Below are 19,426 nucleotides of genomic sequence, written 5' to 3'. Positions count from 1 at the left end.
TTCCGCTTCCGACCTCTCCGTTTTATAAGCGGAGTGATCCACTAAGTTCTGGGCCAATGAGAATTGACCCTTTTCGCCAATAATCATAGGAGTCGAACTGTTTGATATGAATATAGGCAACGCCAAATTTCGGTCATTGCTTAACCTTTGCTCCCGCAAGGCTTTTATGCCTGATTATACACTAAACTGGATGGAGCATGTCCAGTGAAACAAATCAGAAGTAAGTTAATGCAGGGTCATCGTATAGGTGAGTCAGCAGTCCAATTAACTAGTTAACTTACTATGGCTTGGCATCTACTGTCATCCAGGGTAATCGAGTTACATATAATAGTGAGCTTAAGCCATCCACTTCCACTGTTGCAGTGGTTCTATTCGATCCAGGTATGTTGGGAATATCAACTTCAGCTCTATAGTTCTTCCTCAAATTGTCTCTGTCCATGGATTGGTAATGAGGAGGGCAGGTTATCCAAATGTGTACCCGGATCCTGAATTGCTCGCAAGTTCAGGTGGACGAGACGGACCAGATGCAACAATCAAAGTCGCTGCCGGCGTTGCTGTCGACACTTCATGATGTGAATGAACTTCTCTATTTCCAGCGTTGAACCAACAAGGCTCTGACGAGCATATACAGCATTGTCAGCCGGCTGGAGGAATCCTTGGATCAAAGGGTCGGAACTGAAGTTAGCAGACTCGAAATATGCGAAGCCAACACTGTATGCAGCTTTAACATACTCCTATACCTTGTCAGAAGCTTCAAATTCCGACATTCCATGGCTATATTTCAAAGGGAGGTGATGATATAAGGTATTTCAAGCGGAAATAATGGTTCAACTAAATTCTTGCTCTGGCACAGTGAAGCGATGACTATCTACCCACGGCTGTCTAGTGTAAAATCCCCTACTTATCTTAGAGTCCAAAGCTGCTCAAGGTTCGCCCAAGTAACGGAACTGGAATATATCACCACTTGTTCCATACGAACCAAGAGGTGGCATATCCTTGAGAGGGCCTATGGGTTTCCCCTGAGAATCAAAGATTTCCACGCGGACAAGATCGCGATTCGAAATGTAGATCTTGTCTGTTGGGAAGGCATGCGTAAACTTGAAGGTGCAGCTATTCGCCCAGTTCGTTGTGCATAGTTCGGACTTTTGGGTCACCCCAGGAACAGGAGGCTTCGCTCCCAGGTACATGTTGGTCTTCTTGTTCCAGACAACATATTGGAAGCCGGGTTTGAACTATATTGGCATCAGAATGATGGCACGGACTAGTGCAGATTCAAGAGACATACCCTGTACCGGACGGTTTTTCCATCATAGACCTCATAAAACTTGGTACCAGCTTGGTAGATCTGTGAATCATCCTCGGCTGATGCTTTCATTTGAACGGAATGCGATGAGGCAAAATTTGAGGCGGCGTTTGCGAGCAATTCAGCCATGGCTGGTGTCATAATCGCAGAATCTGAACATATTTAAATATCAGTTATTGTCCACCCCGAAATAAGGTGGCTGTACTAACCGAGACCGAAAGGATTGGATGAGGAATTGTCGCAGACTGTTGGATATAGGAGCTCATTGGGGTGCTTCAACCAAAATGTGACCCAGCCATCCCACTCCTGAGGGAGAGGGTCAGGCTTTTTGGTTACTTCGCTTTCCTTGAGGGGTGCCAAGTTATTGAACTTCTGTTTGACGTATTCATATCCTGGAATGAGCGATATCATGTCTTCCATGGAAAGGAGGTCATCTTGCTGTAAAGACTATTAGCACTGCTATGACTTAGTGAAATTGGCAGCGTTGACGAACTTACCTTCGAGATCCTCCAATTGTAGTAAGACGCTACGGTAGCGCACCAGGCAGGAGGGCTATGTAACAAACGTCAGTTCAGAGCAAACTCATAGGAAAGCTTTCGCAGAGCAACCCACTTGTTGCACAATAAAGTGTCACCTCCCTTGGCTTCCCATGCCAGATTAGTGCTCAAGCTGCTGTTCTGGCGATTTGAGCTATGGTTGCTTGAATCTTCATAGCTACCGCTGGCAGAGCCTTGAACGTATGTGGATGAGAAGGAGGCGGCAGCAGAAATCTTCAGTGCCCGAGCTCTTTCTTCTACTTTACCCTCTGCAAAGGAATCGCTGCTCTCCGAGGAATGCAGGCGTCCACCTAGTTCGACTCGAGAGGCAAAGAACGTTCCTGTAGATGTTCAGCTATTCCTGTGAGGGCAGATAAAGATGTATCAAGGAATTTACCATATTTTCTTCTGAAAAATTGCACCGCTTCGGGCGTAGAGATGTTCTCGAGATCCTTCTTGCATTCATCTGAGATATCAAGGCTATCCCCATCAAGCTCGAGGACAACTCGGGGAAACTATGATATGAGGGTTCTCAGCAACAGTATTGAATGTGAAAGCCTAGTAACTCACGTTATATGTGATTGTCATGCGCTTAGAGTCTGAAGTTGTGTTTGATGCTGTTTTTACCTCGGCTTGCGATTTGTATCCGACCTTTACACCAGCAGTGACGCCGAATGCTCCTCCCCCTCTGCACTTGTTAGCAAGATTTAAATTGTGTTGGATCTGTGGTTTCATAGGAAACTTACACAGAGACCTCAGCTGAATGTTCAGAGAGCGAACTGTCGGCAATTGCATCTGCCACTGATGTCTTATTTTCAGAGACATTGATATAAGAGTCATCTTGTACAAGAAATCTAGGAATCCTCAGGTGATGCACCTGGTGATGGTACAAAATTAGCAAAGGGCGACCCAACGAAAGGGCCACATACCACAGGTTCATTGTCACTAGCTGAAGGGGTAGCACCGTTCTTGCCACCACTGTTGAAGACAATTTCAAAATCATGGAACTTTCGCGGCTTCAATGCAAAAGCTATTTCACCATTAGTCACCAGTCAATTAACCTTTTAAGGTTATGAATTCGCATACCAGGGTACATCGCACGTTCGACCTTTCTCTGGCCGTTCGCTAGCTCCCTCACATAGTTGCCATGGAGAATTGAGTTGTTTTGAAGGACGATATACCACTCTCTCTCACCCATGTCCGCCGGATGGCTGGATATAGTTTGCCTCAGTCTCAGTAAAATACTATTCGCGGGGAGCAGTATCTTACGTGGGGTTTTTGCCAGCAAGAGCTTGGAAATTGCTGTGATTGTAGGAGCTCGTAAGCTTGTTAACCTCGGCTGATGTTAATCCCGGTTTCTAAGTACGGCAGTCAATATAAACAAACATCTGTGAGTGATGGCAGAGCACTTACGTTGAGCGAGAGGTCTAACTTCTCCTTGAGGAAATCTTTGGTGGCCTCATCCAACTCGGTTGGAATTTTACGCAGCTTCAGGTAGACTTTGTATGATTTGCCGGCGCTCGATTCCCGGGTGATCTAACAGTTCGACATTAGCACCGTACTGGGTCAAAAATCCAGGTGGGATACTCACGGGGCGACCATTGTTTCCCTTCGCTCTCTTACCTCCACTGTCATCAGTTGAACCCTCTTCATCTTTGGGCTTCTCCTCGCTGCTGTTCAGAAAGTCCAGGTACATATCGAAGCGAAGTTTGTCGTCCACTTCAGCTCCCTCATCGTTGCAGAACTTGCTGGACTTTCTATCCACAAGTTATTATGCGTTTATGTGAGTCAACCCGTGTGGGTGGTCAACTTACTGTCTCCAGGACAGGGCATTCTCGCTGATCAAACCCTTCCGAATATCGGCCAAGGTTGTGTCCTCGACATTTTTGATGCTGCCGATGGTGACGAACTTTTCCATCTGGCTTGTCTTGGTCACACTATCAAACAAATAGATATTGAACATGGCTTGGCGGTCGGTTTTGTTTGCTTGACGCATTGGTTAATTTTGGGAACTTATGCTGCTCAAACGATAACTGGCGTCTCTCACCTTCCTCCGATTCCTTGATTTGGCCCTCTATTTCCTTCAAGTTTTCCTGCTGTTTGGGGTCCGTTTTGGCGTCCTTTGGTGGCTGGGAAGTAGCTCCCTTACTTTCATTTTTAGCAGCAGGCATGATGAAAAAAAGCACTAAGTTAGTTTGCAATCTTAAGTGTTGATTTTGCAAGAGAACAAGATATTTAGTAGAGCCGAGATTGTTCTTTCTCGGTTTTCTAAATCCCAAGGCAAGACGTGATGCGAGCCGAGTCCGTATTTAACATTTCAGTCACTCACTGTTAACAATTAGCTTCTTACAAGTCAATTCCCACGAGAGTCCACGCAATTAAGCGCCTGGGACGTCACCCGTGCAGAATAGCAGCAGGAAGAAACAAGTAAATCCGATCTGCAAAGATTCAGATGAACCATTCGATGAACGTGTAGATCCCTACTGGATTTGGTAGAACCATGAAGCCCACCTATCTATCACTGCAGGTTTGAGCATGCATCAGTGGAGGTGATTGCGCAAACTGACTGTCGTATGTGGAGACTGCATCGACGGTACCCCGCCAGAGCTGAACATGGAAGGAACGTACAGGAAATGGATCCTCATTATCTTAGGGCATAAAGGTTTGAGCTTCAATCCTCTGAACTTTTACACCTAGAGATCACAGCACGCAAGCATTCAGTCGGGTGTGTATTGTTCATACTGTCAATGTTAATCAAGACAATGAACCAACCCACTGTGCATGAGTAGCAATCAGCGTGACGTCAAGATCTACTTTTTTATAGCACCAATCGCATCATTTATGTTGGATCAGCGGTTCGCCCCGGGCGGAAGGCAACCAGAGATAGGCCGTGGCAAATAGATTATCTAAATCACTGCACTCACCTGCATATGGATCAGTGATAATCATCAAGGCACCTCAAAACATGACGTGGGAGACATATGAACAAAGTCAGTGCCATTGAGCTGTATCGTATATGGGTTAGATTTTATCCATATACGCTGATTACGCCTCAAAGTGTTCGAATACTTGGCAGATTGGTAATTGCAGGATATGTCCCAATATGTCATCATGGGGATTGTGGTACCCAACACCGACACGAACCAGCTGAACGAGAGAGACCAATAGTGTGCCCTAAGCAGATGCACCAAATACAGACTATTATGTGTAAAAGGTCCCTACTGTAGCAAGGATAAAAGAGCCAAGATCCTTACTATATCGTGTTTTATATCAGTGCAGTTCATGTGACCATTGGGAGGGCAGAAGGAGTGAGATGTAGTCATTATAAACAAACAAAAAGTCAATATTGTAGAACCAATCAGCTGTACAATACGTAACTCACATCGAATCTTTCAAGGATAATGCGCGCCTTTGGAAGCGATTGAATGCAGTGTACCATGCGTCTCTAGTAGTTCCTTCTTTCTTTGCCACTCCTCATGCCCGATGCATCTTGTCCAAATTCAATTGTCGATCGAAATTCAACATGGCCATGATGAAGAACGGGGGTCCTACGACACTCTGAGTATCTCCAAATGTCCAGTTTGTAGGCCGTATTTCTTCTCCATCTTCGACCACCCTTCCGATTCTCACTAAGAAACACATGCGGATGCGGGCCAGACCCATTTGTTGGAGTAACTCCTCGTAAGCCGAAATATTCGCAATGATGGGTCATCTCACTTACCAGCTCGACGGAAGACAGTCATCAGCTGCGTTGAAGCTTTCTCCCCCGCTGACTTCGGGATGCAGGCTGGCGTGGATAGCGAAGCGAGGATTGAAATCCTGGCTGCTGTCATTGCTTTGGATAACCCGGGTTTTCATCATCCCTGGGAAAACTCCCTCGGCTCCTTCGCCATGCATTTCACGATACAGGTAAGACATAATGCTAGCCACTGTGCTAGACAGTATACCTGTGTGGAACTACTACCACATCTGGAATGACTCGCATTAAGTCCATCGTCTGCATTGGGGCACTGATTTCAGCAGATCAAGCGGACTGTAGTAAAAGACTTGTAAGGCGTATAGCTCGGATATGCGAGGAAGTGATTCCCGAAGGGGCAATTCCTGGGACCATGGATAGTTATCAAGATGAACACCGTAAGCCTGCCGTTGTCAATACCTCGTCAGCTATCGGACACTGCTTCGTAATTCAATGATACTTTCGTTCCCGTTGGCAGGAGCACAAACGAAGTGCTGCTTGACATGTCCGAATCCCAGTCTACTTAGGGTCGGGTCCATTATTTTTACCACTAGAACAATATTCTTGACTATATATACAGAGTATAACGTACAGACAGTGACATTACACCTCATCACTCATCAGCTCCCATTGCAAACTTTACCAAGTCCTTGGAACTACCAAAAAACACATTTGCCTCTCCTCCATTCTTACTCCAACCGGCATATTGCCAGAACATAGCAGCCTGCCAGCCTACCGGCAGCGTGCCCATCTCCTCAGCCCAATTCGCCAACCATAATGCATGCTCCGCGCCAAACGTGGCATTGTTCCCAGCGCACTTCGCCCACCAGCCCGCCGAGAGGAACAGGATCGGCGTTCGACCCGTCCGGAACTTGTACCTGTGAGAGAAGTCAAGCATCCAGTCCGTGATTTCTGTCGGCGTCATCCCATGACAAAGCTTCCCCGCAATATTGCCCTCCATCTCCAGCACCCCAGGCAGCGTCTGTCCATCCGCGGTCCAGTTCCCCCCATGTTCGATGAAGAAGTCTGCTTGATCGGCTCCGCTGCTTTCTGCCGCAGCTGCGAAGTGGACTGCGCCATGGGCGATCCCGGCAGCGAGTGCGCCGGTATTTTGAAAAGGGAAGCGTACGTTTTGGTAGTTGATGCCTTCAGTTGCCTGTCGCGAGCGTCGGTCAACAATAAGTCCGGGGCCAGACCATACAAATATAATTGGAGAGAAACAAGAGAGAAACGGAGAATGGACACGTCGATCATTTTGATCAGTCTCACCCACCTTGACGAAGACAAACTTTACCCCGTTGGCAACTGCGTCCTTCCAGTTTACAGGCAGATGGACCTCAAAGAGATCGATTCCTTCAGTTCCATTCTGTGTCGCAGCTGCAGAAGCGAGAGACAAAAGGCCTAGGAGCAGCCACCACGGCATAGAAAACTGCATGATTCTCGGAGAATTTGTGTAACATCCACAAATGGATCGCAGCACGAAGTGTCGATCAGAGACGGAAGACCCCTTTTGGAATTTTGATGTCCTGATTGAGTTGCGATTTACAAAGTGGAGAGGTGCACTAAAAGTCCTAGCACCGCGCTAGTGTAATAACTAAGATTTAGCAGATTTCAGTACTTGGCACAGTTTATATATCAAAAACAGCAAAAGATGTAGTATCGAGAGATAGGAGTAGTCAATGTCATAATTCAAGCGGAAAGTGTGCTGTTCCAGAGCCCAAAAGCGGACTTTTGAAATTCCTGGGCCACATACGGCACCAGGTATGAAAGGACAGGAGCAATAGCGGACCTAGAGACAGCTATGCAGTGATTTGGGAAGCCATCAGGCAAGATATATTTTCAACGCCTGAGCACTACACCCCAGTTTACACAGCCGCAGGTTAGAATTAGAACCGGAACTAGCCATGTCCACTAAACTCATGACTACAAATAGACTGACATATCTGGATTCATATAATCGGCAATGAGGAGAAAATCTCTTATTTGTTGCAGACCTTACTTAGGACCCCCGACAAGTACGACATCTGCGCAAGATGGTGCAATTTGCGGCGATCAGTTTTATTAGACCTGGTTCTGGGGATCTGACTGACGAGAATAAAGTATTCCGGTATCTTGTGGACAGGGAGCGTAGCCATGACTTCAGCTCTCATCCTTTGCATCAATCGATGAGCCGAATGGTGACTGGTGACGGGGAGAAACTCCACTGAGTTATCAGAAGCAGCGGGGCGGAAATGGTCCTCACTGTTAGTCAACCACAGGAAAGCAACTAGAAACGGCTCTCGTGGGCCACCGATCTCGCCGAGCAGGTCCACGATGACTGCGTCCGCGGGGGTTAACGACCTACGGAGGATGTACTCGACCTCGGTGGCTTCGACTCGATATCCATTAATTTTGAGGAGGGTATCTTTGCGGCCCAAATGTTCCACAGTCCGGGCATGCGTATATCTCCCCAGGTCTCCGGAGCGATAGAATCTCGATGTGCCTGCACGAGACGGGTGGAGATCTTTGAGCCAGGTTGGTGCATTCGGTAGGAATCCAACGCCAGGCTTCTGGCAGACACCGTCCAGGTATCCTCGGGCCAGGTGCGGGCCTTCAATCAGTATCTCACCGACAGCCCCGACAGGCATAAGGAGCTCTGGAGATTCTGGGCTTGTTATCCAAATGGCTCCGCTCCCGCTTCGTCCGACGATAGCATTCTGGCCCGGTTGGAGTTGGTCGTTGTAAGCGCAGAAGGTGGCAGACTCCCCCATCCCATACTGATTCACCAGTCTCACATGAGGGGACCATCTTATCAGGAGCTCGTTTGGCATCGGCTCACCACCAAGGCAGACCAACTCCAACGTTGGCACATCCTGCGGGGATATCTGAGCGGCGATAGTCGGGGTCAGAAAGGTCATGTTGACTTGAAGGATGTTGATGTTCTCCACAAGAGTAGATACAGACTTGGTCGGGGTGTGAACACAGCAGCATCCACCAGCAGTGAGGGTGGTCAAATAGTCATTGTTGCTAATATCAAACGCGTAATCATCAAATTGCAGCACGCGGCTGTGTCGGCCTATTCCAAGCAATCTGTTGTAATCTCGGACTGCCGTAGCATACGCTCGATGCTCTTGAATAATCCCTTTTGGCTCTCCAGTACTCCCAGATGTGAACAGGATGAGACAGACATCACTGGGTTTTACCCAGGGGCATATGATACCAGTGCTTACAGGAAGAGCGCGTACCATTTCTGGTGTAACTGCAATGACGGACGGGACAAAACGAGTGTATCTGGACTGATAAGCCTCAGAGGTGAGGATTATTTTTGCATTCACGCGGCGAATCACATTCTCAAGGTAAATGGGCGGATCAGTCGCGTCAACAGAGATATATGCGGCGCCAGCTTTCAATATGGCCAGGCGGGCGACAATTGCCCATGTGGACTTCTCAAAACAGCTGATTACAAAGGTCCCCGGGCCTACACCCATACTGGCCAGAAACTGTCCAAGTCGGGATGTCGCATCATCCAGCTGTGCATAGGTCAGGTCACCATCCCAGGAATGGACGGCCGGAGCATCAGGAGTTAGTTGTGCATGCTGCAAGGCTAAGTCGTGCAGCAGCACTTCATATGATTCAGATACACTCTCAGTATATTTTTGCAGCAACTGGCGGTCATGTTTTGAGCACAAGTCTAACTTTCCTAGGGATTGTAATGGGGATGAAACCACAGCCCTGATGGCCTTATTGAATGTATGCAACATACTAAGTGCAAGTTCTCTAGAAATCTCAGAGACGGAGAAGGTGAGCTTGGCTTGGAGCTCTCCGTTTGCTTGCGAGATGTCCAGGAAGAGCTTGGAATTGATGTGCTGTCAGAGTTTTGACCTGTTAGCGGCGCAGATGGACATAGTGTGTAGCGACGGTTGAGAAACGGAAATGTATACTCCTGTGTTCAGATTTCTATTGCTTGATCCCTCTGCCATGGCAGATAATCCTCCTGCATAGCAAATTGTGGTCGTCAGAAATTTTTCCGAAGCCTCGTCGGAAGGATGGTCGCCCAGTGACATGTGTGACGTCGCCTCAGACTCAAGAAGGGAGACATTTCGAACGAGGTCTTTGACTGGGACCTCGCAGTTCAGCTCGATGGCGACATGACGGCCTGGTCCCTGTGCGAATCTGGTAAAGTAGATGTCGGGCGAATGCCGACCCAGGTGGATGTCCTGAACAGGACAGAAACAGCGTACAGTGACCAGCCAACTGGCGTTGAGGAGTGTTATGATGCTAGGTTGAAGGCCGAGACAGGACTGATATTCCGAGATAAAGGCACTGAGAATCTTCTCTAGACTATAAGAGAGTGAGAGATCCACAGAATCCCGCAAGGTAACTGATGCATTCTTGTCCTTAATCTCAGGGACATCAGCAGAAGTCCACCCACAATCTTGTATACGGGTCAACAGGGGTGCCATGATAGGAGCTACTGTCGGTATTTATGTGTGCCTAAATTGAGATGCATGCAAACAATGTTGGTCTGACACTAAGGTAAGCTTGATCTGAGAAGATGGGGGCAAAAGTAGACAAGATCTTGGCAATTATAAGACGATGCGCTTTAGCACCAGTCATACTATGTTGCTCCATATTATATATACAAACCAGGCCTGGCTTCATATTTAGAGCTGATAGAAGTGCGTGAAATGCAGATCAACAATAGCTATGCCGGACGCATGATTCGCAACATATTTTGCTCTGAATCCCCTTGCTTATCCCAGCTTATGATTCGCTCCTTTTTCCTTTTTTAGAAATAAGGATTGCGGCGCATGACCTGATATTATCCGGCAATTCAGCCCCCATGCAGTGTTCTAGATCCAGAGCCGCAGCTCCACCAAGCTCTGGCTTCGATTTCTAATTTTCACATCCATGTTAATCTCCTGTCTGTTTCCCCTGACTTTGGACTATAGTTAGCTTGGACTTAGGCCGAGAGCATCACGGGACCTCAACCCTTGCTTAGACATTCCATCCTCCGCATCGGCATGAAGGCCTCGGGGAAGTTTTGGCCGGTCCTTCCAGCCCCCAATCCGTCCGATACCAGCCACACAGGCACCGTAGGCCCAGAGCAGTCTCGATTTACCCTTGTAGTTTCCACTTCCTTCAGGAGTTCACCGCAGTAGGGTCACGAGTTCACGACTGGAAATGAAACTATTCCAGCTACTAGCTTCGGTCTTAGTGCACAATAGCCTGGTTGTGATTATATTACCATCAACGACATAAAACACACCATCTTTGTCGTCGACTGCTTTCTTGGTCCATGACATTAGTAGGTCGCTATATAGAAGGACTCAGACCCAAGGAGAAAAAAGCCGAGTACTTGTCATCTCTGAATCCACAGAACCAGGCTATGTGTACACTTCAATACGACTATCTTGGATTTGCCAGGAATAGTGCATGGCTGAGACCAGGGTCAAACAAACAGAAGGGTCATGTGAGGTCCCTTGTTATCCTCCCAGAAAATAGTCTGGAAGACGGAGTAATAATATGCACTCTGTCTCTACCTTAAGTCGTCCCGGGAGTGTCGGGAAGATGCCGCGTAGATTAAAGGGGCCGCGGGAGTGCTCACATGATATAATTGGTTTTTCTAGCTCCATTAGTTGCAGGGATAGCTACCCCATGCTCCACCATGGACCAATCTCAACTTCGGGATTGGGGGGATGGACGTGGCCGCGTGGGGTTGACCTGACGCGAGGTCTGGAATTAAAGAAAGCGGAAAAGGTTTTCTTTTTCTGGACCATACCTGGCCGAAAGTCGAGTTGTTAGGGACTCATCAACTAGCAGTGGTTATCCCAGTCATCTCTGAAACTGGACACGTGTAGGGGGATTGAGTGGTAGCCATCCTTTGTCTCAATCAATTCATATCAAGCCAGACGCATTAGACCCGGGGGGATGGTTCAAATTCAGACGGGTTGTGCTCCGAGGGAAATAGCTACTCCGTAGTCGGTGTGCCATACTGACCCGTACTATTCAGAATTTGCAGACCCGCTTGGCAAATCCCGAGAAAGTAGTGGCTATTTAGTGCTGCCGATACGAAGGCGACGCCCAATAGCAATGAATAACAAAAGCTTAGCTAATTCATTCTGGAAGCGGCAGAAAACTCTTACAGTGACGCCACTCACTTTGTTGCTCATGCAAGGTACTTAAAATCTCTTGTTTTCTCCAGTTTCCTTATCAAGTACTTCTGGTACACCGCTCACCTTGTACGGGCAGCAATGGCGAGGATGAGTAAGTTATCCCCCGCCACTGGCCCCTATTTGAAGCCCAGCCCATGATGTAAGAATGCTCCATCAGCTCTCGATTTTTCCTGCGATCAGCAGTCAAAAGCAGCGGTGACCCTGCTGCAAACTCTTCCCCTTTCTCTATCTCACCCTTGTCGTTCATTTTCCACCTCATTTGAGCACAATGGCACCTCTCAAGCTCAATAGCAAGAACCTGTCGCAAATTGCGGCGGCAGGTGGCGCGCTGGTGAAGATTCCAACCTACCAGCGCGGTCGCGCCGTCAAGGAGGGAATCGTCCACATTGGTGTCGGCGGTTTCCACCGGGCTCACCTGGCTGTCTACATCGACCAGTTGATGCAGAAGCATGGTGTGACTGACTACGCCATTTGCGGCGTTGGCTTGCAGCCCTTCGACTCCGCAATGCGCGACGCGTTGGCCTCACAGGACCACCTCTACACCCTCATTGAGCGTTCGGCCAAGGGCAGCTTTGCCCACGTCATTGGCAGCATCAACTCCTACCTCTTTGCCCCTGATAACCGCGAGGCCGTCATCGCCAAGATGGCACACCCGGACACGAAAATTGTCTCCCTCACTATCACCGAGAGCGGTTACTACTACAATGAGAACACACACGAGCTGCAGAGTGAGCACCCGGACATCCAGTTCGACCTTGATCCGGCCAACGAGAAGGCACCGCGCACTACCTTCGGCTTCCTCTACGCGGGCCTGACCCGCCGCTACCAGCAGGGTCTCAAGCCCTTCACCGTCATGTCCTGCGACAACATGCAGAAGAACGGATCCATCACCCGTCATATGCTCGAGTCATTTGCCCGCCTACGCAACCCCGAGGTCGCGGAATGGATTGCCGAGGAAGGCGCCTTCCCGAACGCCATGGTCGATCGTATCACCCCTCAGACATCAGAGAACGACAAAACGGCACTCGCAGATACCTTTGGCATTGTGGACTCATGGCCCGTCGTCACGGAGCCCTTCACGCAGTGGGTCATCGAGGATCAGTTCTCCAACGGCCGTCCTCCATTTGAGAAGGTTGGTGTCCAGGTTGTCAAGGATGTGCACGCTGTCGAGCAGTTCGAGAAGCACAAGCTGCGTCTGCTCAACGGCAGCCACTCGGCCCTGGGCTATCCTGGTCAGCTGGCTGGCTTCAAGTACGTGCATGAGGTCATGGAGAACCCATTGTTCCGCAAGTTCGTGTGGCAGATGATGCAGGAGGAGGTCAAGCCTCTCTTGCCTGAGATTCCGGGCGTCAACATCGACGAGTATTGCAACACCCTCATCGAGCGCTTTACCAACCCAACCATCATGGATCAGCTGCCCCGTATCTGTCTCAACGCTTCCGGCAAGATTCCTCAGTTCATCATGCCCTCGATTGCCGAGGCGATCTGGGTGACTGGCCCGTTCCGCCGCCTGTGCTTCGTCGCTGCCGCTTGGTTCCACTACGTTAAGGGTGTCGACGACAGCGGCAAGCCGTTCGAGGTCGTCGACCCCATGCGCGAGGAGCTCCAGGCCAAGGCTCGCGCCGGAGGCAACGACCCGTTCGAGCTGCTCAGCATCAAGAGCCTGTTCGGTGACGACTTGCGCAGCGACGAGCGGTTCCTCAAGGAGATCACCACCGCTATGAATGACATTGCCCGCGACGGCATCATGAAGACGCTTCCCAAGTACATTGACTGATTGCCCGGCTAGAGTTGTTGGATGGTACACCTGCGTTTGCGAGCGATATTTTGTTTGTATATTTCATGAGTGATTTGGATAAAAGCACCACATAGAGATAGAGATGATAGACTAGGTCCCCTAATTCTCACTTTATTGCGCATCCTATCATTCAGGCCCGGCGGCAGAGCCCTCGACAGAAAACGCTTTTGATGGATTTGGATGGATTTGGATTTGGTTCTGGGTACTTATGCACGGTTGCAGTATATAGGAGTTCTTTTAAAACATAATATTTATCACAATCATCTTTACATGGCTCTATCCTTACAAAAGGTGACCCAACTTAGGTGTTGGTACTAGGACACCACTAATAAGCGAATTTGGAGAAGAACAATGCAGAGGCTAGAGGTCAATTATGCATCCAAGTGGTAGGATGCTGTATAATTGACTGCATTACACTGCAGTATTGTATGATCCTAACGCCGCGTTGCGAGAATCAAAGTAGCCGGCCAACAGCCATGCAGACATCTCCCCTGGCCCAGGAGGTCCTTCAGCTCCTGCAACAGCCCCGTAAAGGCCTCTGGATCGACCCCTGCATGAGGAAACGAACGGAAATGCTGCAGGAACCCCTCAAAGTCAGTTTCAAAGCGCCATTCCTCATCAGTTTCATACACAATCACATCAGTAGGGCCCGAGAAGTCAGGATCTGTCACTTCATGCTGTCGCTCAGGCGGTAGAAGGCCCGTAATGCCGCCCTGGGCCATGTTCAGCCGGATGCGCAATGCCCCTGGCCGAAACCACTGCGGCTCCAGCGGAGCCACATTGTATTCGTTCGAACTGCGACTCATGACGTTAATAGTGTCCTGCGGATGCTCCGCCATGTTCAAGAGGATTCGACCGCCCTGCTGGCTGATCCGCTCCCAGACATCTTGGATATCAGGATCATCAAAGCGCGCGGGACCAAAACCCGCGCACGCAAAGGTGCCTCCAGGCCTGAGCTGCGTCGCAATCGCTTGCATTGCCGCTTGCTGGTCCGCAAAGTGCATCACATTGGTTGCAAAGGCCAGATCCACACTTCCCGGCGACAGGTCGTCGGCGTCTTCGACCGGTGCGGCGCGATAGCTGAAGCCGTCTCGTCCAAGGTGCTCCTCAGCCAGCTGTATATTTTTCGGCACGATATCGGATACAATGACGTGCTGGAACTTGGACCGCAGCTCCCCTGGGTAGGGGCCGATTCCTGCGCCGACATCGTGGACTGTCCCAAACCGCCCGCCGTTTTCTCGATGGTAGCGATAGATGCGTTGGAAGAAGCTCGGCGGGACTTGTGGGCGGCCTCGGAGATAGTTGTCCCAGAATGCCTTGCTGCGGGCGAAAACTTGGTCTTTGGATTCGATGGGGCCTGAAGTTGGAGGAGGAATGCTCTGGGGTACTGCCATGTTGACGTTTGATTTACTATGTAGCTTGGTTGTTGTAAAAGGGTAATTATATCTATTCTGTCAGTATGGTGTATAAGACTACATACAACACTCCAATATGTAATCTGCATAAAGCCTCATCCATCTTATCTAAGCCCAGCTGTGCCCTCACTGATCCACTGAAGAATGCGCAGGCAGTGGATCATCAGAATCGGGGCTCGGGGATCTTGGGTTACTAGAAAATGGTCCGAGAAATATATGAAGTCACCTCCACTGAATACTACCTAACACTATTCTAACAGTTATTTTGATTATCCGGTCTCGTGTCCTATAAAACTATGCTCCCAGACTGCCACTTTAATCTTCGTGTCTAATGCCTACTTCTTGAGAATCTGCCTGAAACCCAGGACTGACCCCATCAACGGGAATAATGAGCGCACCGCATGCAGCTGTGCCCATCGGACAAGCAGTCCCCGAACCTCACCGAGGTTCGCTGCAGCAGGATTGGCATGCATTCGAAAGAGAGCATTGTTGGTCGGGGCCATGACAAGCCACGTAAAAGGCACCATCGAGATCGTTGTCACTGCCGCAATGATATGAGGTATTCCCGACCGGCCCGTAGCACGCGTACTGCTCGCAGTATAGCCGTACAGGAGACAGGTCGTGATAGCCAAGCTGGGCATCATCTTATGTCCAATGTCATAAAGGCGCGTGAAATGTTGCAATAATTGCGAGGGTTGAGTAGCAGTGCCGAGCACAACAGGGATGTCAATGACAGAAAGTCCCATCATGAGACCTGCACCGGCGTTAGTCTCTCTACGTGAATTCGACATAGGATGACATACCCGAGAGAAAGGAGCCTGTAATGACTGCAGTTGCCTGCGTAATAATCCCAGAGGAAGCATTCTGCGGCATATTGATAGAAGTGCAGTGTGAAGGTGCCTAGAGAAAAGAGACAAGTGCCAATAGCTGTAGCGAATCGATAGTAGTTATAGAGGAGCCGGTTGCAAAGACGAGAATTACCCCGATATCAGCTCGGTTACATCAAACAGCTCGGTCTGGTCAGGACCATATCATCCCGCTCTCCAATTTAAGGTAATCGGCGCCTTGAAAGCCACCAACAAGCAGATTACTACTCAGGACATATTTCCTTCAACTCATCTAACCTACATCAAGAGATGGGAGAATCCACAGGGAAGCTGAGCAGATATCTCTGCCTCACCATCTGCGGCTACCGCAAACCGGGCATGAGTGAAGAAGACTACCGCCGCTATATGACCGAGGTTTCTGCCCCGATGACAAAGGACTTGATGGTAAAATATGGAGTCAAGCGATGGACTATGGTGATTTGCATTTCTCCCATTGTATACTCGGTTAACAACAGAACAGGTGCATAACACGACCGCCACACGCGCGCTCATGGCCGAGTTGTATGACTCGCAAATGACCAACGTGGTGGATTTTGACTGTTTCAGTCAGGTGGTCTTTGAGAGCCTGGAGGACTACAAGCGCATGAAGCAAGATCCTTGGTACAAGGAGCATTTGTTCCATGATCATGAGAATTTCGCGGATACCAAGAAAAGCATGTAAGTCACTCGTCTTCCGTTCATGTATGGAGGGGATACTCACGCTTGTTGCCCTCAGGATGACGATTGGGTGGATCGAGGAGTTTGTTCGGCAGGGAGTGGCTGTGGATGGAATGGAGGATTGTTCTCTTAACTAACGCTCTTCTTGTTTCTGTCCATAAATGTGGTATAATGGTAGATCTTTCATGTTCAATAGCTCTGTTAGCTCCTTGTCGAAACCTCCGAGCCATTGGTCCGAGTGTCCAGCTGACATTTCTTTCTACCGATGTAGTTTAGGTCGGGGCTCAATTAATAAAGGTCCTGTTCATAAGTGACCTAATGATAATTCCATTGTCTAGTAAATTGTCTGGCTTAATTCAGTTTACAGATCTTGCAGTCACATAATGCTCACCGTTATCAAGTGGCTCGTCTATGGCTGCTGTGCTCTCCCAGCCGTGGCAACCAGAGCACCTTTGCCAAAAGATTGCCGAAATACTCCAACCAGTCGAGGCTGCTGGAAAGACGGGTTTAATATCCTGACAGACTACACCGATCCCAAACGCGTCCCGCCTGGAAAGCTGGTCGAGGTCAGTTGTCTTACATTTGTTGTGCCCGTCCAAATTGTATCGATAATATACCAACGTGGAATTAGTACAATCTTACCGTCAGTCAACAAGTCATCACTCCCGATGGATACGAAAAACTAGGAATGGTGGTCAATGGTTCGTATTATCGCATATTTTGGTGGAATTTTGGAATAACGAGACACTATAGGACAGTTTCCTGGTCCTACGATCGAAGCAGATTGGGGGGACACTATCCGTAAGACTTCACTTGCGTCGACATTCATAATACTGACAAGTACAGGCATTAGCGTGTACAATAATTTCACCGACAACAACAACGGTAGCGCTATTCACTGGCATGGACTGCGTCAATTCGAGACCACTTTCCAGGACGGTGTCCCTGGAGTCACACAGTGTCCGAGCAAGGTACGAATCGCCCAGCGGAGCATAGGTAGGAGCAACTAACCTGTCATTATAGCCTGGAGAAACGCAGGTATACGAGTTTCGGGCGACGCAATATGGAACGTCCTGGTATCATTCGCATTTCAGCTTGCAGTGTGAGTGTCAACTGTTCAGTTTAAAGTATGCATAGTAATGGATATCAGACAGCAATGGACTCTTTGGTATGTAACCATCCTATGACGATTTGGCTATACTGAAGATGTGACCAGGACCGATCGTCATTCACGGACCATCCAGCAAGGACTGGGACGAGGACTTGGGGCCCTGGCTCCTGCATGACTGGTATCATGACGATGTGTTTTCCCTGCTTTGGGTAGGAGAGACGAAAAGTCGAGGAGCAATTCCCGAGTCCACCGTCTTGAATGGCAAGGGGAAGTTCGACTGTCACAACAACGACACGCGCTGCACCGGAACGGGTGGAGAGTATTTTGAGGTTAGTTTCCGAAAGGGCGTCAAGTACAAGTTGACCATAGTCAATACGGGTACCCTGCTAGAATATATGTTCTGGATTGATGGGCATAACCTGACCGTCATTGCGACTGACTTCGTCCCCATTGAACCATATGTCACCGACGTGGTGAATGTGGCGATGGGCCAGCGGTATGAAATCATCGTCGAGGCAAACGCGGACTTTACTCACGGTTCCAATTTCTGGATTTACGCCCAATACTGCGGCGAGGTCGATCTGCTGCCTCACAAGGCAGTGGGAATTGTGCGCTACGACGAACAGGACCGTCGGGATCCCTGGACGCGACCTCTCAGCGACCAGCATCGAGACTTTGGCTGCAGCGATCCCAATCCAGACCACCTCGTTCCCGTCGTCCAGCAGTCGGTTGGCAGGCGAGTGAACAGCATGGAGATGAAGGACTACCTGAGAATGGGCCAAGAGGGCTATCCGGATCCGATGAATTTCGACGGCGACCTCCACAAATGGGTCCTGGGGGATATACCAATGTTTGTTGATTGGAAGGACCCCAGTCTCAAGAAATTGGCCGTAGACGGGCATCCGGACTTCCCACCGGAGACCGTTCCCATCCTGCTGGACTTCGATACAGGCGCCTGGGTCCACTTCGTCATTACCAACAACTATACCTTCGAGAAGGTGCATTTCCCGCGCAATCTGACTCCGGTCATGCATCCGATGCACTTGCACGGGCATGACTTTGCCATTCTCGCTCAGGGCAGAGGCGAGTTTGACCCGGGCATAGTCCCGAAGCTGGATAATCCTGCCCGCCGCGACGTGGTGAACGTCGATACTGGCAGCTATGTCTGGATTGCCTTTCAGGTCAACAACCCGGGGGCATGGCTGCTGCATTGCCACATCGCCTTTCATGTCAGTAGTGGGCTCTCCTTGCAGTTCATCGAGCAGCCCAAGAAGGTCAAGCCGCTCATGGAGGCGGCCGGTGTGTTGGGGGAATTTCAAGATCGATGCGCGAGATGGACTAAGTATTACGACAGTGTGAACATCCCTGATAACAACACCATAGATGATTCGGGCATCTAGGAACGTCCTGGACTTATCTAGAGTGGATTGAGTACGCTGTAAGCTCACCATAACTTTACCACAACATCTCAATGATCCTTGGCTAAGATAGTGCTCAGCTATACAGGTTGTATCTTAAGTAACTGTTAGTGAGTTGGATTTGGAATATTATAACTAGTAGTTGGCTTTATAGTTGCATGCGATAAGAATTCAGACAGGTTCTAGCCTGTTGGCCCAATCTATCCAATCTATCCATTTGCCAGTCTTCTATTTGCTGTATATGCATGCCCTCATTGTAATGTAATTAGAAAGAACTCTAAGTTGCCTCTTTATTCTTGTCAATTCTGTCCTCTGTTATTATATTGTGGCTACAAGTGCCTCCATGTCATCCTCATGGTCCTTCTCGGGACAATTCAGGGTGACGTCGGGCAGATCGGGTAACCCGCAAG

The 19,426-nt window shown here is 49.2% G+C and overlaps 9 protein-coding genes across 9 annotated transcripts; 3 read left to right on the top strand and 6 right to left on the bottom strand.

Annotated features, from left to right (window-relative positions):
• Positions 1–923: 923 nt before the first annotated feature.
• Positions 924–4,010, bottom strand: NFIA_101960 (uncharacterized protein; the record flags this gene model as incomplete). The annotated part of the gene is made up of 15 exons (XM_001266608.1): positions 924–1,232; positions 1,286–1,455; positions 1,513–1,741; positions 1,801–1,855; positions 1,916–2,180; positions 2,237–2,354; positions 2,410–2,527; positions 2,586–2,716; positions 2,769–2,869; positions 2,926–3,050; positions 3,109–3,197; positions 3,253–3,375; positions 3,431–3,596; positions 3,654–3,825; positions 3,887–4,010. 15 exons carry the CDS (start codon positions 4,008–4,010, stop codon positions 924–926), a joined length of 2,295 nt encoding a protein of 764 aa, XP_001266609.1.
• Positions 4,011–6,188: 2,178 nt separating this feature from the next.
• Positions 6,189–7,010, bottom strand: NFIA_101950 (putative secreted glycosyl hydrolase; the record flags this gene model as incomplete). Its single annotated transcript, XM_001266607.1, has 1 exon — positions 6,189–7,010. One exon carries the CDS (start codon positions 7,008–7,010, stop codon positions 6,189–6,191), a length of 822 nt encoding a protein of 273 aa, XP_001266608.1.
• A 544-nt stretch (positions 7,011–7,554) lies between these two features.
• On the bottom strand, positions 7,555–10,017 carry NFIA_101940 (putative NRPS-like enzyme; the record flags this gene model as incomplete). The annotated part of the gene is made up of 2 exons (XM_001266606.1): positions 7,555–9,420; positions 9,496–10,017. 2 exons carry the CDS (start codon positions 10,015–10,017, stop codon positions 7,555–7,557), a joined length of 2,388 nt encoding a protein of 795 aa, XP_001266607.1.
• A 489-nt stretch (positions 10,018–10,506) lies between these two features.
• On the bottom strand, positions 10,507–10,860 carry NFIA_101930 (uncharacterized protein; the record flags this gene model as incomplete). The annotated part of the gene is made up of 2 exons (XM_001266605.1): positions 10,507–10,694; positions 10,803–10,860. 2 exons carry the CDS (start codon positions 10,858–10,860, stop codon positions 10,507–10,509), a joined length of 246 nt encoding a protein of 81 aa, XP_001266606.1.
• Positions 10,861–11,998: 1,138 nt separating this feature from the next.
• On the top strand, positions 11,999–13,507 carry NFIA_101920 (mannitol dehydrogenase family protein; the record flags this gene model as incomplete). Its single annotated transcript, XM_001266604.1, has 1 exon — positions 11,999–13,507. One exon carries the CDS (start codon positions 11,999–12,001, stop codon positions 13,505–13,507), a length of 1,509 nt encoding a protein of 502 aa, XP_001266605.1.
• A 455-nt stretch (positions 13,508–13,962) lies between these two features.
• tpcM (methyltransferase tpcM) lies at positions 13,963–14,922 on the bottom strand (the record flags this gene model as incomplete). The annotated part of the gene is made up of 1 exon (XM_001266603.1): positions 13,963–14,922. One exon carries the CDS (start codon positions 14,920–14,922, stop codon positions 13,963–13,965), a length of 960 nt encoding a protein of 319 aa, XP_001266604.1.
• A 356-nt stretch (positions 14,923–15,278) lies between these two features.
• Positions 15,279–15,816, bottom strand: tpcL (anthrone oxygenase tpcL; the record flags this gene model as incomplete). Its single annotated transcript, XM_001266602.1, has 2 exons — positions 15,279–15,697; positions 15,747–15,816. The coding sequence occupies 2 exons, from the start codon at positions 15,814–15,816 to the stop codon at positions 15,279–15,281; spliced, it is 489 nt and encodes a 162-aa protein (XP_001266603.1).
• A 263-nt stretch (positions 15,817–16,079) lies between these two features.
• Positions 16,080–16,624, top strand: tpcK (decarboxylase tpcK; the record flags this gene model as incomplete). The annotated part of the gene is made up of 3 exons (XM_001266601.1): positions 16,080–16,244; positions 16,291–16,487; positions 16,546–16,624. 3 exons carry the CDS (start codon positions 16,080–16,082, stop codon positions 16,622–16,624), a joined length of 441 nt encoding a protein of 146 aa, XP_001266602.1.
• Positions 16,625–16,870: 246 nt separating this feature from the next.
• tpcJ (oxidoreductase tpcJ) lies at positions 16,871–18,998 on the top strand (the record flags this gene model as incomplete). Its single annotated transcript, XM_001266600.1, has 6 exons — positions 16,871–17,053; positions 17,119–17,188; positions 17,241–17,288; positions 17,334–17,458; positions 17,511–17,607; positions 17,704–18,998. The coding sequence occupies 6 exons, from the start codon at positions 16,871–16,873 to the stop codon at positions 18,996–18,998; spliced, it is 1,818 nt and encodes a 605-aa protein (XP_001266601.1).
• Between the last annotated feature and the right edge of the window lie 428 nt (positions 18,999–19,426).

Source organism: Aspergillus fischeri, genomic scaffold (assembly GCF_000149645.3).
Source record: "Aspergillus fischeri NRRL 181 1099437636245 genomic scaffold, whole genome shotgun sequence".
NCBI lineage: Eukaryota > Fungi > Ascomycota > Eurotiomycetes > Eurotiales > Aspergillaceae > Aspergillus > Aspergillus fischeri.
The sequence above is the reverse complement of the archived record's forward strand: the minus strand, read 5'-3'. Positions and strand labels throughout refer to the sequence as shown.